The sequence below is a fragment of the Eublepharis macularius genome, chromosome 11 (assembly GCF_028583425.1).
Source record: "Eublepharis macularius isolate TG4126 chromosome 11, MPM_Emac_v1.0, whole genome shotgun sequence".
NCBI lineage: Eukaryota > Metazoa > Chordata > Lepidosauria > Squamata > Eublepharidae > Eublepharis > Eublepharis macularius.
This window is the reverse complement of record NC_072800.1, coordinates 80524646-80543389: the sequence shown is the minus strand read 5'-3', so window position 1 is coordinate 80543389 and position 18744 is coordinate 80524646. Positions and strand designations below refer to the sequence as shown.

At 42.6% G+C, this 18744-nt stretch overlaps 1 protein-coding gene across 1 annotated transcript in view; it reads right to left on the bottom strand.

Moving 5' to 3' along the window:
• Positions 1–17441, bottom strand: part of PTPRN2 (protein tyrosine phosphatase receptor type N2) — an 816843-nt gene extending 799402 nt beyond the window's left edge. The window contains exon 1 of the mRNA XM_054990963.1: positions 17318–17441. Coding sequence (XP_054846938.1) covers positions 17318–17441 — 124 coding nt within the window. The remainder of the gene's footprint in view (positions 1–17317) is intronic.
• Positions 17442–18744: the final 1303 nt, after the last annotated feature.

Here is an 18744-nt window from a genome sequence, read left to right as displayed (position 1 = left end):
TGAGAGTAAATCTGATAGAAAAAGTGGTATTCACTTCTGAGTAAACAAGCACAGGATTGCACTGAGCATTGTTATGAGAATAAAATAGGGATGGGAGAACATCTTGAGCGCCATGAAAAAAGAGCAGAATAAAAATATACTAGATAGATAGCTTTTTATCACCAAACCAAACAACTGCTGTCAGTTTTTCAACGTCTTTATAAAATTTAAATCACTGCAGACTCTTCATAGTAATTTGTCATAAAAATTATATTAAGTAAGAGCATTTCTGGGAGAAAAATATATGCTTTCAACTGCACTGTACTTGTTTTCATAAACTGAAGTATTGCTAGCCTTCACTTATTATACCACAATGCTGAGTTCTTCCTCCTAATCAGAAAATTAAATCAATACATCATGTGACAGCTATGGCAGTGCTTTCAGGTGTCCTTCTTGCCTGCTAACACAATAAATTATTTTCACGCTCTCAGCTGGATTCCAAAGCAACTTTGTGGTACAAGAACCACAGAGATGAAATTCTTAGACTGAATTTATGATAGTGCAGAGTTCAAAATAGAAGAGAATGACAACATCAGCAACAACTATTATTATTATGAAGAGGTAAGGGTATATAAGATGAATATAGGAAAGAAATGGTGGAAACCGACATAAAGGCATGGCGAAGTAAACCAATGCATTGTCAATACATGAAGAATACTCCATGTAAAGTCAATAAAAGTAACAACTGGAAATGGCTAATAAAAAGGATATTGAAAAAGGAGATAGAAGTACTTGAAGTACTTAGTCACACAAGAACAGACATTAAGAACCATCAGTATGAAAGCGAAAATTGAAAAGACCACAAATGAAGGCAAGGGAAGATTACGTAATGATGTTGATGAAACAGTTGACCATCTCATCAGAGGGTGCAGTAGGTCACACAAACCAAATATAAAAATCACCATAATAAAGTAGCTAAATTCTGCATTGGAATTTATGCAAAAAGTATGCGCTACTGTTCATCAAATATTGGTGGGAACATAAGCATGAAAAAGTTGTTGAAAATGAGAAAGTTAAGATCTTGGATTTCAAAATCCAAACAGATAAGGTTAGAACATAATACTCTGGATATTGTTGTGATTGAAAGTAAGAAAGTCAAACGGATCGATGTGGCAATCCCAGGTGACCGTCAAAGAAAAAAAGATTGAAAAGATAACAAAGTATCAAGATTTAAAGTTTGAGGTTCACCGTCTCTGGGAGAAACATTCAACAATTATTCCACTAGTGATAGGACCACTAGGTGCAATTCTAAAAGGATTAACTAAACAGCTAGGTGATATAGGCATAGATACGATAACAATTGAACAGCTGCAAACAGCTGCACTACTTGGAACATGCCACATATTAAGACAATATCTTACTGACTCCTAGATTCTTGAATAAAATCCAAGTCTGTGAAGGATCAAAGAATCTTATTCCAGGACACCAAAATACTGGACAACACTTCCCAACTACTTTGTCAGACTGCACAGGGAAGCCATTGAAATTCACAAGCATAAGCAAAACTTCAACAGGAAAGAAGAAACCTTAAGAATGAACAGAGCATGGTTTCCAGTTCTGAAAACACCAGGCTAACAAAACACTCTATACTCGACAATAGCCCTGCAGAGAAGATTAGCACATCAAGCACCAATCCATATGCAAAAGAACCTCCTCAGGATACAGTGAAGCCTCCCGCCATTAGCATTCCACACCCTGGGAAACTCTTACAGGATGACTCAGCTCAACCCCACCCCTCCTGAGTAGATACAAATGACCTGCCAACATCTTTTCCACACTGTGACACAGAGATCTCTGTCTTTTGGTGCTACACCTCTGAAGATGCCAGCCACAGTTGCTGGCGAAACGTCAGGAACTACAATGCCAAGACCATGGCAATACAGCCCGGAAAACCCACAACAACCATCGTTCTCCGGCCGTGAAAGCCTTCGACAATACATCAGATCAAAGAATTCCAGCTCAAACATTTGGTGGACTGTTGATAACATCACATAATAATACAGCTAAAATTAAGTATAAATTTCAGTTGGAAATATTTAAGCAAGTCCTTATCTTATATTGATATCAAAGGCATTTAAAAACTCTTTACATTGACAGGATTGTTTCTATTATCATTATAGTGTATATATAGCACCATCAGTATATGTACCTCTATGCCATCTTAAAAAATTTTTAAAAATTCAGCACATAATTCTAAATAGTTCTCAATTCTTTTCTGCATTTTAATCTTTGTCTACCTCGTAAAAATCATAAAGGATAGCAATCATTTATATCCAGATGAGAGAAAAACATTTTCACATTATTGTAATTATAAAAGGGCACAATAAGTAACAATCATGCATTATGGCAAATCTCCTTTAGAAAAGAGAGGATTCTGTGGGGAGAAAGATCTAATCACTGGGTGTCTCCTATTAAGTTATGTGACATTTTCCAGACCTTGCTGCAGTTTAGCTGTGAGCTCCTGAAACTTCAAAGCAGGCAGGTATGGTTTTATCTGCTCTTTCAAGGCAGATATTTGGGTTACATTAGAATATCATAGTGTCTGTGAGAATTCAAGAACACTACAGTGAACCAATTCAGTTGTTATCTAGTGCTTTTTCAAAGGTAGGTTACAATACTAAAAGTGAGAAAAATGAAGTCTAAATTAGCTCTGCAGTGTAATGTGATAAAAAGACCACCTAGTTCCAACACATTAAAAAATCCCAGCAGATCGCTCCCTTAACCTGGAAATTAATGACTAGAAATCCAAAGATATTGTTACTTTTAAGATCTGTAAATTTAATTTGATGGAAACTAGAAATGGATAATAAAATGTCCCATCAAGCTAGAAATGGATAATAATCACCTAATTCTCCTTTGGATACTTACTGTAGACCATCTACATCTAGATACTATAGATGTTAAATGAAAGCAAAAAAAACACTGGTAGTTCACTCATCAGTGATCACTCACATCATTTGATAATATACTGGAATAACTGGCTCAAAAGAACAAAGAAATGAGGCCAGCTGTATGTAGAAACTACTTTTAGTATGCAAATCTGTATTCTACACAAAGTATAAAGACAGGTAGAGCATGGAGGAAAATGCATACACCCAAAAACTTCATTCACCAGTGTATTCAGCATGCAAGGGCACCATCCCTTCCATAACTGGTAACCAGTGCTGTCAGATACTATCAAATAAGTACAGAGAGACTCTTCACATGCAACAAGAATACAGTCCTTCACTGAACTCATCTGTATTAGGACAAAAGAATTCACACTTCTGCAAATTGTCCTAATTTGTAGTAAAAGTGCCACAACAGTGAACAAGAGTGTTTTCTTAGTCTTGTTTAGTAATAAGTAATGTTAAAAGCAGGAAGATCCAATAAAAAGGATTATTAATAAAGTGTAAGACAGAGAAAGTATCATTTAAGCATTAAGCATTAAGCATTTAAGCATTAACCATCTCTAACAACCCAAGTTCCTCCCATTCCCTTCACAATTCTCTCCAAATTTCCAGATAAATCAGTGCAATGAAGTGAACTTTCTTAAAACTATGCCACCACATAGCTTAAGTTTCTTTGCATATTCAAACTAAAGTTCCTGAATCCTAATACAAAGACACAATCAGTGTAGTTGCCTATGGAAACTATTTGAGGAAACCATCTGATTACTCTCAAGAGTGTGCATGCAGGCGTACATCATACCTCCAAATTTTGTATTGGTTTCTTTTATCCTCCCAGACATAACTGAAAGAGTTGAACTGCTTGTCTCAACAGAATCATTAAATCTGATGAAGAAAACTCTTAGTATCATTCTCGCACTATATGTGAACAGCCAGGAACTGTAGGCAGGGCTTTTTTTCAGGGGGAATGCGGGGGAACAGAGTTCTGGAACCTCTTGAAAATGGTCACATGGCTGGTGGCCCTGCCCCCTGATCTCCAGACAGAGGGGAGTGTAGATTGCCCTCTGCGCCGCTCTCTGAGGGCAACCCACTGAGTTCCACCACCTCTTTTCCCAGAAAAAAAGCCCTGACTGCAGGTACCATTCTTCTTCTTTGCTCAACAGCCATGGGACAAAATGTGAGACTAGAATGGACAGTTGGTCCTATCCATTACAGCTCTTCTTAAGTTCTAATTCTCTTTCTCTTGAAGTTTATAAAAACTAATGTTAGAGCAACCCATTAAGCCTGTATTAGTTTGAAATGACTATACTCAGTCAAGTTCCATGGATTTGTTCCACTAACAGTGGAGCTTTCCTCAAGCACATGGAGCCTTCATCTGACTCTTGCATAGTCCAGGTCTCCAGTCACAGGGGAAGCTTGGCAGAGGCACTTAAATTTAAGTTAGTTATGGCTTCAGATTGTGATTTAAATTCATTTTAATACTTGCAGTTATAAACAGGCTCTCACGGCCTAACCACCAGTTTGGATCTGCTAGCACACAGGATTCCATCCACACAAGCTGCCCTTTCACAAGTGTCAGACTAAGTGGTACTAAGGCCGTCGTCACACGGGCTTTTATTTAGTGCTAAAATGGCGCTATTTCCTGGCAAACACCCACCTTATTCCAACACTGTAGCAATTTTCTCTCTTCTGCTTTGTGCTTGATAGTCGCGCTATTTTGTGCCTCAGTGTGAATGCCTCACATCGATGTATTTCGCCTCGCAACGTCCTATGCCCTCCCTTCAATCCCAGAATCCATTTCTTCCTGCGACTCCCCTTTTTTTATTTTATTATGTCCTTATAACGCCATAACAACATAACACAATGCAAACTTTCTACTGAAATAAAAATGACTCAATCGCCATGGCAGAGTCTTCAGTGATGGGGATCACGCCAGACAGGGAGTTTTCTGCGGGCAAAGGGCTATTTATATAATTTCAAAGTTGGAAAAACAAAAGGGTCGTAATGTTTTCCTCTAACGGAATGTTTATATGCTGTTATTCCGTTATAGCGGAATTAAACACCAGAATAATAAAAAAGGGGAGGGAGGAGCTGCTTCTGCGCGGTTAGAGAGAACAGAACAGAGTGCTTCGGTGTGGACAGCTGGTGGTGCGAAGAGCCGTTAGGTGACCCAAAGAAACGTTACTGTGCCGATAACAGGTAGGACGCTATATGCTGTACATTTAATGGAAGAGATGCCCGTGTGACGATGGCCTAAGTCTGCTCATCACCAGAGAGAGGCCTCACAACTGGGTACTCTGTCCTCTCCCAGAGGTAGAGCAAAACCACTCTGCCACACTACCAGGTAGAGCTACCCTTAATACCATCTACTCTTTTGCTGAGGTGGACGGCAACTGAACACTATTAATGCATAATTACATAAATTCATGCTTTTTCCTCTGAGCAGAGATGACTACAGTCAGTGAATAATTCACATAACTACTTTTTTCTGTCATAATAAATCTATTACTCCTTAAGATTCCTCTAGACTCTTTATTATTTTTACTTTACTACAATCAGACAAGCTCAGCTTCTCATGTGCAAGCTCAGTTACGTGTCTATCCTAATTGATTGCATGCAATGTTTAACAGATTGTCTGCTAGCCTGATCAGGTGCTTTGGATGAGATATTATTATTTGTATATTATTATTATTTGTATATTGATTTTAGTTTTTGTTTTTATCGATTTTAACTGTTCACCGCCCAGAGCCCCTGGAGATGGGCGGTATATAAATTGAATAAATAAATAAAATAAATAAAATATGGCTCACTGACTTCAGTTACCTGGATTCACTTATTTGTTCCCCAAAAGTTACTCAGAGACAATTGTTATTTTTATGTCTGTCCAATGTTTATAGATGATAGATTTTCAGAGACTTGGAGATGGTACTATAGAGAAATCATCTTTTCTGTGCTGCTTGGTCAAAATGGCTTTGTGGGATTTGGTAATACTGGAAGGGACAAAACTAACCTCCAAGAGTGTGACTGGTATATGCAGCAATAAATACACTTGGCCCAACTGTCATGAGAAGAAGCTTATTGGTAAAGCATTTCAACTGTCTTTCTCAATTTGTGGAGCTGCATTTTTAAAATGTTTAAATTCACTTTCTTTTTTTACTACACAAATATTAATGAAACATTAAGGCATTCTGCATCATAGTACTGCCATTAGCACCAGTCAAGCACAACAACTGCACTCAAGGACAAACCACAGGTCTAAATCAGGCACAACTATATAATTAAATAAGTGTCCATACATATTCTGCTTTAAAGAAAGAATGTTTATAAAGAAAGTTTATAAAATAGGTTTCTAAATGCCATTGTTTGTTGAGGGAATTAGCTTAAAGGAGCCAAGCGAGAGGGGATAACTGGGATTTTCCACCTATGTTTATGGAGATTTTTCCCTTTAAGAAAACTCTTGAAATTAGCCAGGTGTTCAACAGGAAAGGTTTTTTATTAAAAGAGAAATAAAAGAGCAAACACACTCACACACAGAGAGCACATACGAAACTAAGAGGAAATCAGGGAGGAAAAGAGGAGAAAGTAGTTTTGGGAAAGGCTATAGCTACCAGTTTTGAGGATGGAGATCCAAGGAGGCAGCAGCAAAATGACGAGCATTTCACCGAAAAGAAGGCCCAAGAGGATTTGGGGGCATATGTTCAGAGCCAGAAACACATATACACTCACTGGTGGCTAGGGAATCCAGATGTAGGACAAAATGCTCCCTAGGGCGAGCCGACATCTTTGCCCCCAAAACAATGACGTAATGAGTTTTCCAGCAGTGGATAATGAGTCGGGAGAGGTTTAATGGGTCTACCTAAGGTGGACTATAAGTGTAAATGATGCTTGATGATCCTTTGAATACCAGATGGGAAAAGCTACCAAGTTTTCTGAATCGCGTTAGGTGATGCTTAATCAGGGCGAATGGGTGAGGGGCAGGGTGTGGATGAGATTAGTCAGGAGTTCTTGGGAAAACCATTGTCCTAAATTAGACATCTCTTTGGGGCAGGGAGGGGGCTATTAGCCAGTCAGCCACTCTGACTCTCTTCTAAAATATTTGTCCAGATTCTTGCCCAGCTGGCCTGCATTTTGTGCCAGGTAGTGCCTTGCGCTTCTGATATACAAGGGTGTTTATGATTTCATATCTATAAATTGTCCCTAAGTGGGGGGAGGGGTCTGACTGCTAACAAAGTAGCTTGTTGAAATTACTGTAAAACAGAGCTACATATGGAAGGGGAGGGGTAGAGGGTATAAAATATATTTTTGATAGATAAATAACCAGCTGCATTCATAATTTTTATGCCTTTGTACAGCTTGATTCCCAAGATTTAAGTTTGGTGAGGCTTGTACTGGAAGAAAAGTTTAATAAAGTATGCTAAAGTGTATTAATAGTGATTGTGTCATTTTGATTTGGATTTGTCTTAAAATTAAAAATAAGCACTTTACATAATTTATTTAGGAATGTTTAATACTAGCTGTAGATACTGCAAAAAGATTTCACCCTTGGATATGGAATTACATCAATAAAAACCCTTTGTTAAAGAATTCTATTAAAAGTCTCAAAGACTTTTAATACAGAAAATGCATCATTCGTCAACAACTAATGAAGAAAAAGGTTTATTGATGTAACCTTAAGGTCTAACTAGTCCTGAACAAAATATTCATTCAGTTTGCCTTTTGCATTCTATGTTGCCCATTCAATAACTTTCAATTTTAAAAAGAATATAAAGGAAATTAATGTGAAAAAGGTTTTCAGAGTTGTTTCACTGGAAGAGGGGTGCTTTCTTCACAAAACTAACAGTTGGAAAGCACAGAACTGGCAAAGGACAGGGTCTGCCAACCCACAATAGAGGAGTTGCTAACATGAAGGCGATAATATTATGACTGAGCTAAAGGGGAAAGAGTGGGGAAAACCAGGCTAGCATCATGGACCAATTCTGTAAATCCTTTCTGTCCTACTCATTTCCTTCATTGATTGGGATAATCAGATAACTTTGGGTGATATTGGAGGGGTCCCTCCAAGCTCACCCAAATTCACCAAGTTGATCCAATCATGAAGGAAATAATAAATAAAGAAATAAACCATGGCTTTGCTTCTATTCCTTCCATTTAAAAAAAATAAAAAGAAAAAACTGTCCAGAAGGAAAATTTGATCATACTAGCCGAAAACTAGGCAGTTGGCAACTCTGTTCAGGAAGCTCTTCAGTCTTGGGTTAAAAACATGTGCTCATTTTTTAAAAGCCAGCTTAAGACATCTCCCTAAATAAAACATCACCTTTTTAAGATGTTGTACTGTTTCTTACAGTCATGTTCAGAGAACCCCCTAGTCTCAGAGTTTCTGTACACAAAACATCTGGCATGTGTTCTTCCAGTGTCAGGTGATGCAATGTTTCCTGGGAACTGTAGTTTAAAAGAGTCACTCGGCATCGCTGAGGAGAAGGTTGAAAAGACAAGCAAAATTAGGTTAGAAGCATTTTTTCTAGTGCAGTTTATGGGTGCAAGCCTTTAATCTCCCCTTCCCCCACTCTGAGTGGAATTTGCCACATCTTAAAATAAAAGTTTTCAAAGATCACAGGAAGAGAGGAGCTTTGGAATCCGCACCCCACCACACACACTGGGTGGAATTGCAAAGTTCCTCTCTCCCAGCGATTCGACCGGGGGCAGGGGGATGGGGAGACTAAAGGCTTGTGCCCATAAACTACACTAGAAAAATGCATCTAACCTAATTTTGCTTGCATTTTCAATCTTCCTCTCCACAGAGATCCCAAGCGACTTTTAAAACTACAGTTCCCAGGAAATATTGTGTCACCTAATACTTGAAGAACATGTGCCAGACGTCTTGTACAGAGACACTCACAAGCAGAGTGGGCCCTGTAACCTTCAAGGCAGCCCAAAACAATCAAGTGTAAAGAAACTCACTGGAACATTGAGCTGGGGACAAGTAGTTTCCATTTATGTACCTGTGTAAGCCAAGAATTGATTATGGGCAAGGCCATTGTGGAAGTGTAACATGAGTTAATGGAAGATCCAAACAGGATTTATAAAGGGAGCTCTGTCTTGGTGTTAGGGCTTGAGAAGCCCTGAAGTTTTGCCCTTTTATCCAGAAGGACTACCACAGTTGTCCTCAAGTGCAGATGTTTTAGATTTATGCCTTTAATGCATGTTAAGGACTGCATTGCTCTTCCCACCATCTGAAGATTTCAACAAGCTTATCCTTCAAGACTAGGACTTCCTCAGGGACTCCACGGAGCACAGAAAACAACAACAAAAATATTATGTTTGCTATATGCAAAGACTAAATAATAACAACAACATTCGATTTATATACCGCCCTTTGGGACAACTTGACATGCACTCAGAGGTGTTTACAAAGTGTGTTATTAGCCTCACAACAATCACCCTGTGAGGCAGGTGGGGTTGAGAGAGCTCCGAGAAGCTGTGTGACTGACCCAAGATCACCCAGCCGGCTTCAAGCGGAGGAGTGAGGAATCAAACCAGATTCTCCAGATTAGAGTCCTGCTGCACTTAACCACTACACCAAGCTGTATGTATATAGTTTATCTGAATTATTTTTTTTATCTCAGAAAATGTAGGAAATACATATACAATGCTTCTGTTGGACTAAACTCACCTGCTGATTTCATGTAGTCCATATATTTATTTATTTATTTATTCAATTTATATACCGCCCATCCCAGGGGCTCTGGGCGGTGAACAGTTAAAATTGATAAAAACAAAACTAAAATCAATATACAAATAATAAAACAAATTAACAAGGTGCAGTGGTGGGGAGAACCTTCCCCACCCCAAAGGTGGGAGGCCGACATGGCACCGCCCCCTTCAATCACCAAACGCCTGGCGGAACAGCTCTGTCTTACAGGCCCGGCGGAACGATAATATGTCCCGCTGGGCCCGGGTTTCCATTGACAGAGCGTTCCACCAGGCTGGGGCCAGGACTGAAAAAGCCCTGGCCCTGGTTGAAGCGAGGCGGGCTTCCTTAGGGCCGGGGACCACAAGTAAATATTTATTCGCTGATCGGAGCGATCTCCGGGGAACGTACAGGGAGAGGCGGTCCCGAAGATATGCCGGTCCCAACCCACTCAGGGCTTTAAAGGTAAGAACCAACACTTTGAACCTGATTCGGAATTCAACTGGAAGCCAGTGCAGCTGGCGCAGGACAGGTGTGATGTGTGACTGGTAAGGTATACCAGTCAGGACCCGTGCCGCCGCATTCTGGACCAGTTGTAGTTTCCGGATCAGGCCCAGGGGTAGCCCAGCATAGAGTGAGTTACAGTAATCTAGCCTGGAGGTGACCGTTGCATGGATCACTGTAGCCAGGTCCTGGGGCGTCAGGTAGGGGGCAAGTTGCCTGATCTGACGAAGATGGAAAAATGCAGACTTGGCAACCGCCGTGACCTGGGCCTCCATCGATAGGGAGGCATCCAGGAGCACACCCAGACTCTTTACCACTGGCAAAGTTGCCAGTGGTGTCCCATCCAGGGCAGGGAGCTGGATCCCAACATCTGGCAGCCCCCGTCCCAGCTGCAGGACCTCCGTCTTCACTGGGTTCAATTTCAGCCTGCTCTGTTTCAACCATGCCGTCACAGCCTCCAAAGCTCTGGCCAGATTGTCTGGGGCCGTGTCTGGCCGGCCGTCCATCAACAGAAAAAGTTGGGTGTCATCCGCGTATTGATGACAACCCAGCCCAAACCTCCGCACCAACTGGGCGAGGGGGCGCATATAGATGTTAAATAACATTGGGGAGAGTATCGCCCCTTGGGGAACCCCGCACACCAAAGGGTGACGGGCCGATAGATCTCCCCCGAGCGCCACCCTCTGTCCCCGACCCTGGAGAAAGGAGACCAGCCACTGTAATATAGCAGAAATCTACTTATTGAGAGCTAGCTTTCAAATAAACATTTATAGGATCAGGCTGTAAAGCATTTATTGTTCTGAACAACATTTAAATTTTCAATTACAAAACTCTGAGTTATTCATTTATTCCAGACTCAGTGAAAAACGTAATGGTGCTGTTAATCCTATTTCTATTCAGATCAATAGAGTTTGCTTAGGAAAAGGTAAATGGACTTTGTACAAACAAAAGTTCCTGGTAAATCATGCCCACCTCACAATTGCCCTGTTTCTGTTTTTAAAAGAAGTATTAGGTATGGAATGATAAGATTTTGCTAAAATTGTTTTTTTTAAGCCACTAATTTGTACCCATTCTTTTATGAAAAACTGTTGCCAGGCAAACATTTTAAATGTCAACCAGTAGAAATGCAGAAAATGACATTATTTTCTTCACTGATCCTTGTAACTTATGAAACCTCTTTTATGGGTTGCACTTTCAAAGATTTCTGTGCTACTTCTACTGACCAAGTATGATAATGAACGTTTACTGATCTAATATTTAAATCTTTTTTTATTATCAAGAAGAATATAAATCATTCTTACTGAACACAAGGAAACAGACTGCAGAGAACTGTTTACTGGAGCACATACAACAGCATTATAGTTAGGGTTGCCAAGGACCTGGAGTCCCTCGACAGGGGATCCTCAGGTCCCTGTAGTCTCCCGGTGGGGGATTGGGAGCTGGTACTTAACCCCGGCTTCCTTTCCCCGCACACATGTGCAGTGCATGTGCGCTCCTGGCTTATGTGTTGTCACTTCCACCAGTGATGTCACGCAGGGTCAAAGGGCATCCCCAGGTCAAAAGGGGCCCTTATTGCTTTCACCACCGTGCCACCACCACCACCGCTTGCTTTCGCTACGACTGCGGCCCACTCTCATTTGGCGCACAAGGGCCATGGTGGTGAGAGGCAGCAGCAGTGGTGGGAGGCGGCAGCAGCGGTAGCAGTGAGAGCAGCCTGCTCTTGCCGCTGCCACCACTACCGCCCGTTTTCACAGTGCAGGATTGTGCCCCCTGCCTGGAGGCGCACCGCACCACCGCACCACCCAGGGAGCATGCCCCCCTGCCAGCCAGGTACATGGACGTTAGGGGGGGAAGGGGAGATCTGGGGATCCCCCGCCCTTGGCGGGGGAATGGCAACTCTAAATAGAGTCTGGTACCCTGAGATTTACTGGGATATATGACTCCAATTCTGAGGTGTCATCAAAAAAGTTCTTGAAAGCAATTACATATGCCTTATTGCTATTAAATGCTATTACTACTCATGCCACTCGAATCTATATAACTTTACACTGGAGTAAGTCACATTAAGTTCAATAGAAGTTAACTTGTAGCCCTCAAGTGATATTTATCCAACCCTCAGGATCTTCCTTTCTTCTTCAATAATAAAATTAAAAATATTCTCCATAACCTTTTCCTCAGGATTTCACCTATGCCAATCCTTTCTTCCTTTTCCCCAGAATATCATGCAAGATTATTAACCTGTCCTTTTCTCAACTCCTCAGCGTAGCCCTTCAAACAATATCTCTTCCTGGTTCCTGGTTGCTGGTCTTTCATTGTTATCCCTTTCTTTCATACACCGTCAATATATAACTTTCTCCCTTTGCTTTTTCCCAGGCATACTATGTCTCTCCCAATCTATGTTGTCCCTATAACTATCCTATCTCCCTCTTACTCTTTGCCTCCAAACTCCTGCAACAAGCTGTTTACTCATGATGTAAATTCCTCTCTTGACCTTCTGCAATCTGGTTTCTGTTCTCTACTCACCACTAAAAAGACTCTCTATAAAGTTACAAACTTCTACTAAAAAATATAAAATATTGGTTAACTCTCCTTGACTTCATCTGGAATGGATTGGTTAAACAAAGCTATTGAGCTGCTGCAGAATAGTGGTTAAGTGGTTGGACTGTGAATCAGCACTCTGATGCTTCGAATCCCTTTACTGCCATGAGCTCAGCAGGTGGCCTTGAGGTACTCTCAGCCCCAGCTGTATTGTGGCGATAAGAACACTGATTTATTTATTGCTCTGAATGGGGCAGTAATCTGTCTAGAATAGTAGTATATAAGCACTGTTGTTGTTGTTGTTGTTGTCCAAAAACAGAAACCATCAGAAATTTAGCCTTTTTTTCCTGAGCCCTGTGGATTTTTTTCTGAATCAGGACTCTTGCATTTTTGATTATATTATTGAGAGGCCATAGCAATAGTGGTTAAGTAGCTGGACTGTGAATCAGCACTCAACTGGTTTAATTCCCACTACTGCCATGAGCTCTGCAGGTGGCCTTAGGTAAGCCACTTCCCTCAGCCCCAGCTGTATTGTAGGGATAAGAACAAACACTGACTGTTCACAGCTCCGAGTAGGCACAAATCTGTCCAGAAGGACAGTATATAAGCACACTATTGCTGTTATTGTTGTTATATTCCCAAACCCTTCTGCATGTCCCTGAATCCCTCCCCTTTAGGATGTTAACCCCTGTCCTACCTTTTCCTTTCCTTTCTTACTAACTTGCAAGGTGGTACTAGTGAGGCAGCATTGGTGGCCACAGGGAGCTCTCATGCAAAGCCAAAGGTTTTCTTTCCCTCACCCAGATGTCTTTAAAGCTGCAGCAGCAAGGACCCAACCAGTTTCTTATGTCTGATTTCTTCATATGGCCATCAGGCATATGACTAGGGATTTTGTTGCACTTGGGGTTCTGCCACTGCAACATTCCAGTAGGCGTCAGAGAGACATGGATTCTCTTCTCAGAGCCAGAGAAGAGGTCTTAGGACTCTAATGCCCACTTCAGATTGCAGACAAGCACTACAAACTTCATAAAGAAAGCTATCTAGATACAAACTTCATCGTCATCATTACTGTACAATATCCTCATTTCCCGGATCCTACTATTCCCTTTGAAACATCTGATCCACCTCTCTTGCCTGATTCCTCACACCTTAAGTTTCCGTGACACTGTCCAGGATTCAGAGAGGTCAGAAAGTGCAAAGAACATTCATGCAAGAACTGGGTGGCAGCTAATTTTACTTGCCACAGAAGCCCCTTGCACATCTCCAACTACCATTTCTGTTTAAATGTCTTATTACCTTCTCGGCCTGAATATGACTAAGACTGAACTCCTAATTTCTCTCCATCATTCTGTAAAACTTAATTTATGTCCTGAACTATTCATAACACTTTGAATTATATGTAAAAACTGTTTCTACCACAGCAAAACAAGATGTTTGTTTCCTTGACCCTTCCTCTATTTCAAACAGACTTTTGGGATTATAAATTGCTTCCACATAATAAAAAAGAATTACTGTTACTCCTGAACTTCTAAACTTTTTTTCAATTCAAGGACAGGCTTGTTCTTTAAACTGAATTTAATACTTGTTCAAATAAATCCTGAGGGATCTTACTGCACATGCTGTTCTTCTAAAGCAAAATGGGGAAAAATCATGTACTAATTTTGTGTGTGTGTCCTTCTTGTGATCCCAAAAGCATATCCAATAGATGTTCAACAGTACCATGAACCAAAAACAAAAGGAAAAGTGCATAGCTAGATTTTTGTTTATAATTGTCCACTACATGTATGCCTCTGGTGAAAGGCATCTTTTTACAAGATCTAGGAGAGAAAGGAATCTATGTCAGTCGTAACTGTGGTAATAGTACCTCCAGTCAACAATCCTTCTTAAGTACCTGCCCCCTCCTTTATAAATATGTAGTTCATTATGTGTTAACCTTTACATTGAATCCTCTTGTAAAAAGTATTAACTTGATTCCAAGTCTTTTTCAGCTAAGTCAGCAAGCACAGAAAACACCTGACTCACTTTTTAGTTTATTCTTATAAACACAGAACTTTTACTAGAGACTAGTTATGGATGTTTATCTGATTCCAGATATCAACAGTGATAAGCAATACAGATATGCAAGCTGGGTCAACAATAATAGAAAAGACAGTGATAGGTTGGCTTATAAATCATTATAAAAACTAGAAGTCCTCAGGTGGCATCTCAGTGAAAACAGTTTTACTACAAAATAAGGGAAGTCTAGGATGAACAAATCAATGACACCGATTCAGCTTCCCAGTATAAGTCTTTTAGTTTTAGAAAATATTTTTTAATCTTTTTGTTTTCTGTATTTGTAAATCTGGTTTTATTGGCAATGTAGAGTTTCAGTGAAACTGTATTTAAGAGAGCTTTATCTTGATAATCTTTGAGGCAAGATAATTGTTTAGAAAAGTTTGCTTGTCAAGTGTTTAACATATATTTCTATCCCTGTTCTGCCATGAAGTTTGTTGAGTGACCTCAAGCCACTCTCACTCTTTCTCTTAGCCTCACATATCTCACAAGGTTGTTGTGAGGATAAAATGGGGAAGGGAGGACTACGCATGCTGCCTTGAGTTTCTTGAAGGAAGGCTGGTATATAAATGCACTAGATAGCTTGATTAGCCCAAGCTCATTGGAACTTGGAAGCTAAGCAAAGTTAGACATAGTATTTGGACTGGAGACCACCAAGAAATACATGGGTTACTATGCAGAGGAAGGCAATGGCAAACCACTTCTGCTCATCTCTTGCCTTGAAAACTCCCTTGAGGGGTCACCATAAGTTACTTGTGACTTGATAGCAGGGCCTTTCAAAGGTTATAACAACATTTGATTTATATACCCTCCTTCAGGACAACTTAATGCCCACTCAGTGTAGTTTACAAAGTATGTCATTATTATCCCTACAACAATAATCACCCTGTGAGGTGGGTGGGGCTTGAGAGAGCTCCTAGAAGCTGTGACTGACCCAAAGTGACCCAGCTGGCTTCAAGTGGAGGACTGGGGAATCAAATCCAGTTCTCCAGATTAGACTCCCACACTCTTAACCACTACACCAAACTGGTTGAGGCCCAGGCCACTTTCTTTTTTTGAGGCTCCTGGTATATTAAAATATTTAAAAATGAAGGGATACCAAAATAGGGTTACAAAAATTGTAGCATATTTTAAATGTTTACATTTAACTAATTAACACTTTTAACACACTTTTTAACAGGTCTCAGCATGTGTGACCAGGTTATTCATTGAGACGACGGTTTGATAGCTATTGAGGTGATGCCAAGATCAATTTGTCTGGAAGGTTCTGACCTCTACAAGGCTTCACCTGGGTGACTTAGGTTACAAAGGAAAATGTTCCATGGTATAAGTATAACTGTAGAGGATGTTATTGGAATAATACAAGCAGGATGATATTTGGGAAAACAAATTCCATTGATTTATTTTTGGTAGTAAAAAACTGGGGCAGTAAAAGTCTCTTTAGGATGAAATTATGACTCTCCAGGACAAAACTGTAAATAGGGTGGAGGGCGTGACTGAAGCTGGGTGACCAATTTAAGGATGAAAACCGGGGATATGTCAAAGGAAGCTTCTTGGTGAAGAATTCAGCATAAGGAGTATAGAACAAATCAACTTTGCTGCAGAGTAAGTGGGTAAGATGTGTCAGATGGAGTGACTGTAGCAAACACATCCATTCATCCGAAGAAATGGGCTCTAATTCATAAAAGCTTACACTGGAATAAAATGTCATTAGTCTTTAAGGAGAGAAAAGACTCCTGTTTGTTTTAGCAAACCCACACAACAGTTCAGTGTTGTGAATGCAGAAGCTAGTTATCTGCTTGGGCAGATATCTTACACAAGTCCCAAAGAGGTTGGTTGTAAGAAGTTCAATTAAGTGCGTAGGCATGAGCAATGTTAATTAGGCTTCTCTAAGGTTAATGTTAATTAGGGTTCTCTGAGGTAACTGTGGCAGGCTGATATGGGGGCTGCACAAAGGTGCTAGTAAGCACACGTGGAGCCGCCAAGTACAAGGGCAGATGCTCTCTGGGCTGTCTTCTGAAGTGAGCGCTGCTTAGATTTGGAAAAGGATATTTTAAGAGGTTGAGTATGAGGTCCCTTGGCTCTGCCTTAGGAAGGGGGACAAAATTATGTGTGGGGTGACTATGTGCCTGGGGGGTCCTGTAGTCCCCCTGGAATGGGCAGTGGGGATTTCAACCCAGGTAGACAGCAGCAGCTGATATCAGAGGTGGATGCAGGTGCTTGTGGGGCTTATTAAGAGAAGATGCCTGGGGACCTCTGCAACCCTGTGGGGCAGGGGGAATGGTGGTCCCCCAGAAGGGACCAATGAAGGAACGATTTGCTAGGCGTGTGCAAGAAGGGTCTCCTCGTGGTAAAGATGAGGGGCATTCCTGTGCCAGGTCCCCGTGGGGAGAAAGCCTGCCGTGGTGAAGGCGACCGCGGTGGTCTCGCGCCTCCTCCCAAGTTACCTCACGACCTCCAGGATGGCGGCGCCTCCGCCCTCCCCTCCCCTTTCGCCGTCACTTTCCCGCCTGCGGGCGGCCCTGGCGAGCTCACCTGTCCGTGCCCGGCAGCCTCTCCCCTTCCCCGCCCTCTCCCGCATCCGCCACCCCGACCGGCTCCCACTCACCGAATCTGGCCTCTGCTCCGGCGGCAGCTCCGGCTCTGAGGAGGGGCGGGTGGCGGGCGACGACGAGGAGCAGGAGCAGCTGCTGCAGCAGGCGAAGCGGGAGGCTGGAGCCGGGAGCCCCCATCATGCGTGGCCCATGGCAAGCGCCCGCCCGCTCGCCTGGCCTTCTCGGTCTCCGTCTCCCTCGGCCGCCTCAGTCCATGCCGGGCCACCCCCTGGCGGGCGGTTGGCGGGAGCTCCCCGACTCCTTCAACACCCAGGACAGCGACCAGCGCCGTCCGCTCGCCCGCCTCAGCCAGCCAGGCGGCCCCTCCCTTCCTCGCTTCCTCCTCTCCCGGCAGCGGCAGGCGAGGCGCCTCCTCCTTGCACTCCGCCGCCTGCAATCGCGGCTTGCCCTCGCCGCTCCTTCCACGCTGTGTCCTCTGCGCCGGCTGGGGCTCCCCTCAGAGAGGGCGGCCGGCCCGGAGCCGCCCTCAGCCCTCTTCCCTTAGCTGCCCGCGCCTCTCCCTCCGCTTTCCCCCCTCAGAAACGCCGGCCTGGCGACGACGGAGTGAGTCTGCCTCCGGGCGAGTCGCCTTGACAGCCCAAAATGGAAGCGCCCCCAGCTCTGAGGCGAGAGCCCAGCACCGGGGAGGTGTGGAGGAGGCGCGAAGCCGGCCGGGGCTGCCTCACTAGCCTGTGGCCGTGGACTTCCACGAGGCTGAGGCGAAGGGCGGGCAGTTGGAGCAGGAGGCGGCCGCGCAGCCAAGGCGCAGTTGTTTTCCCGCCTGGAAGCCTCAGGGTTATCCTTTGGTCTCTCTGACTTTTCAGCTAGTCGCCCTCCGTGGCCTGAGCCCACGAGGCGCTTCGTGTGAAGTCTCCCTTTGTGGACATGGAAGGGCGATCGCCCTGAGCTTAGAGGCCCGGGAGGGCGCCCTGAGGATTGGGAAGGCATTCTGCACATGCTTAAAGGCGCACTCTCTATTGCTGTTCCAGATATTCCAGAGAAAACTAAAAGTCGTTGGCCGCCAACGGTGGTGGTAAAAAGCGCAATGAAGTGGTAGCAATAACAACAACAACAACAATTTGTTTGTCTTACTTCATTTCTAGTCTGCCTTTCCTACTGAGACTCAAGGCAATTATAGTGTGAGTCACTACAATCAATTTCAAGAACATTTCGATAAACAATGTAATAGGGTATATATAAATGCAAATTTGCAAAGATTTAAAACCAACAGAAATCCAGTATACAGAAGTCTGAAACAGAGGGCTTACATACCACTCTCCTAGACAGATCAGTGCCCACTCAGAACAGTGAACAAAGTCTATGTTACTGCAGCCTGGATCCAGAAAGTTACTCATAAAGGATGGTACTAGAAGTGGCTGGGTACATATTGTAGTACAGGATCTGAGAAACAAGGAAAACAAACAGAACAAATAGACAATAG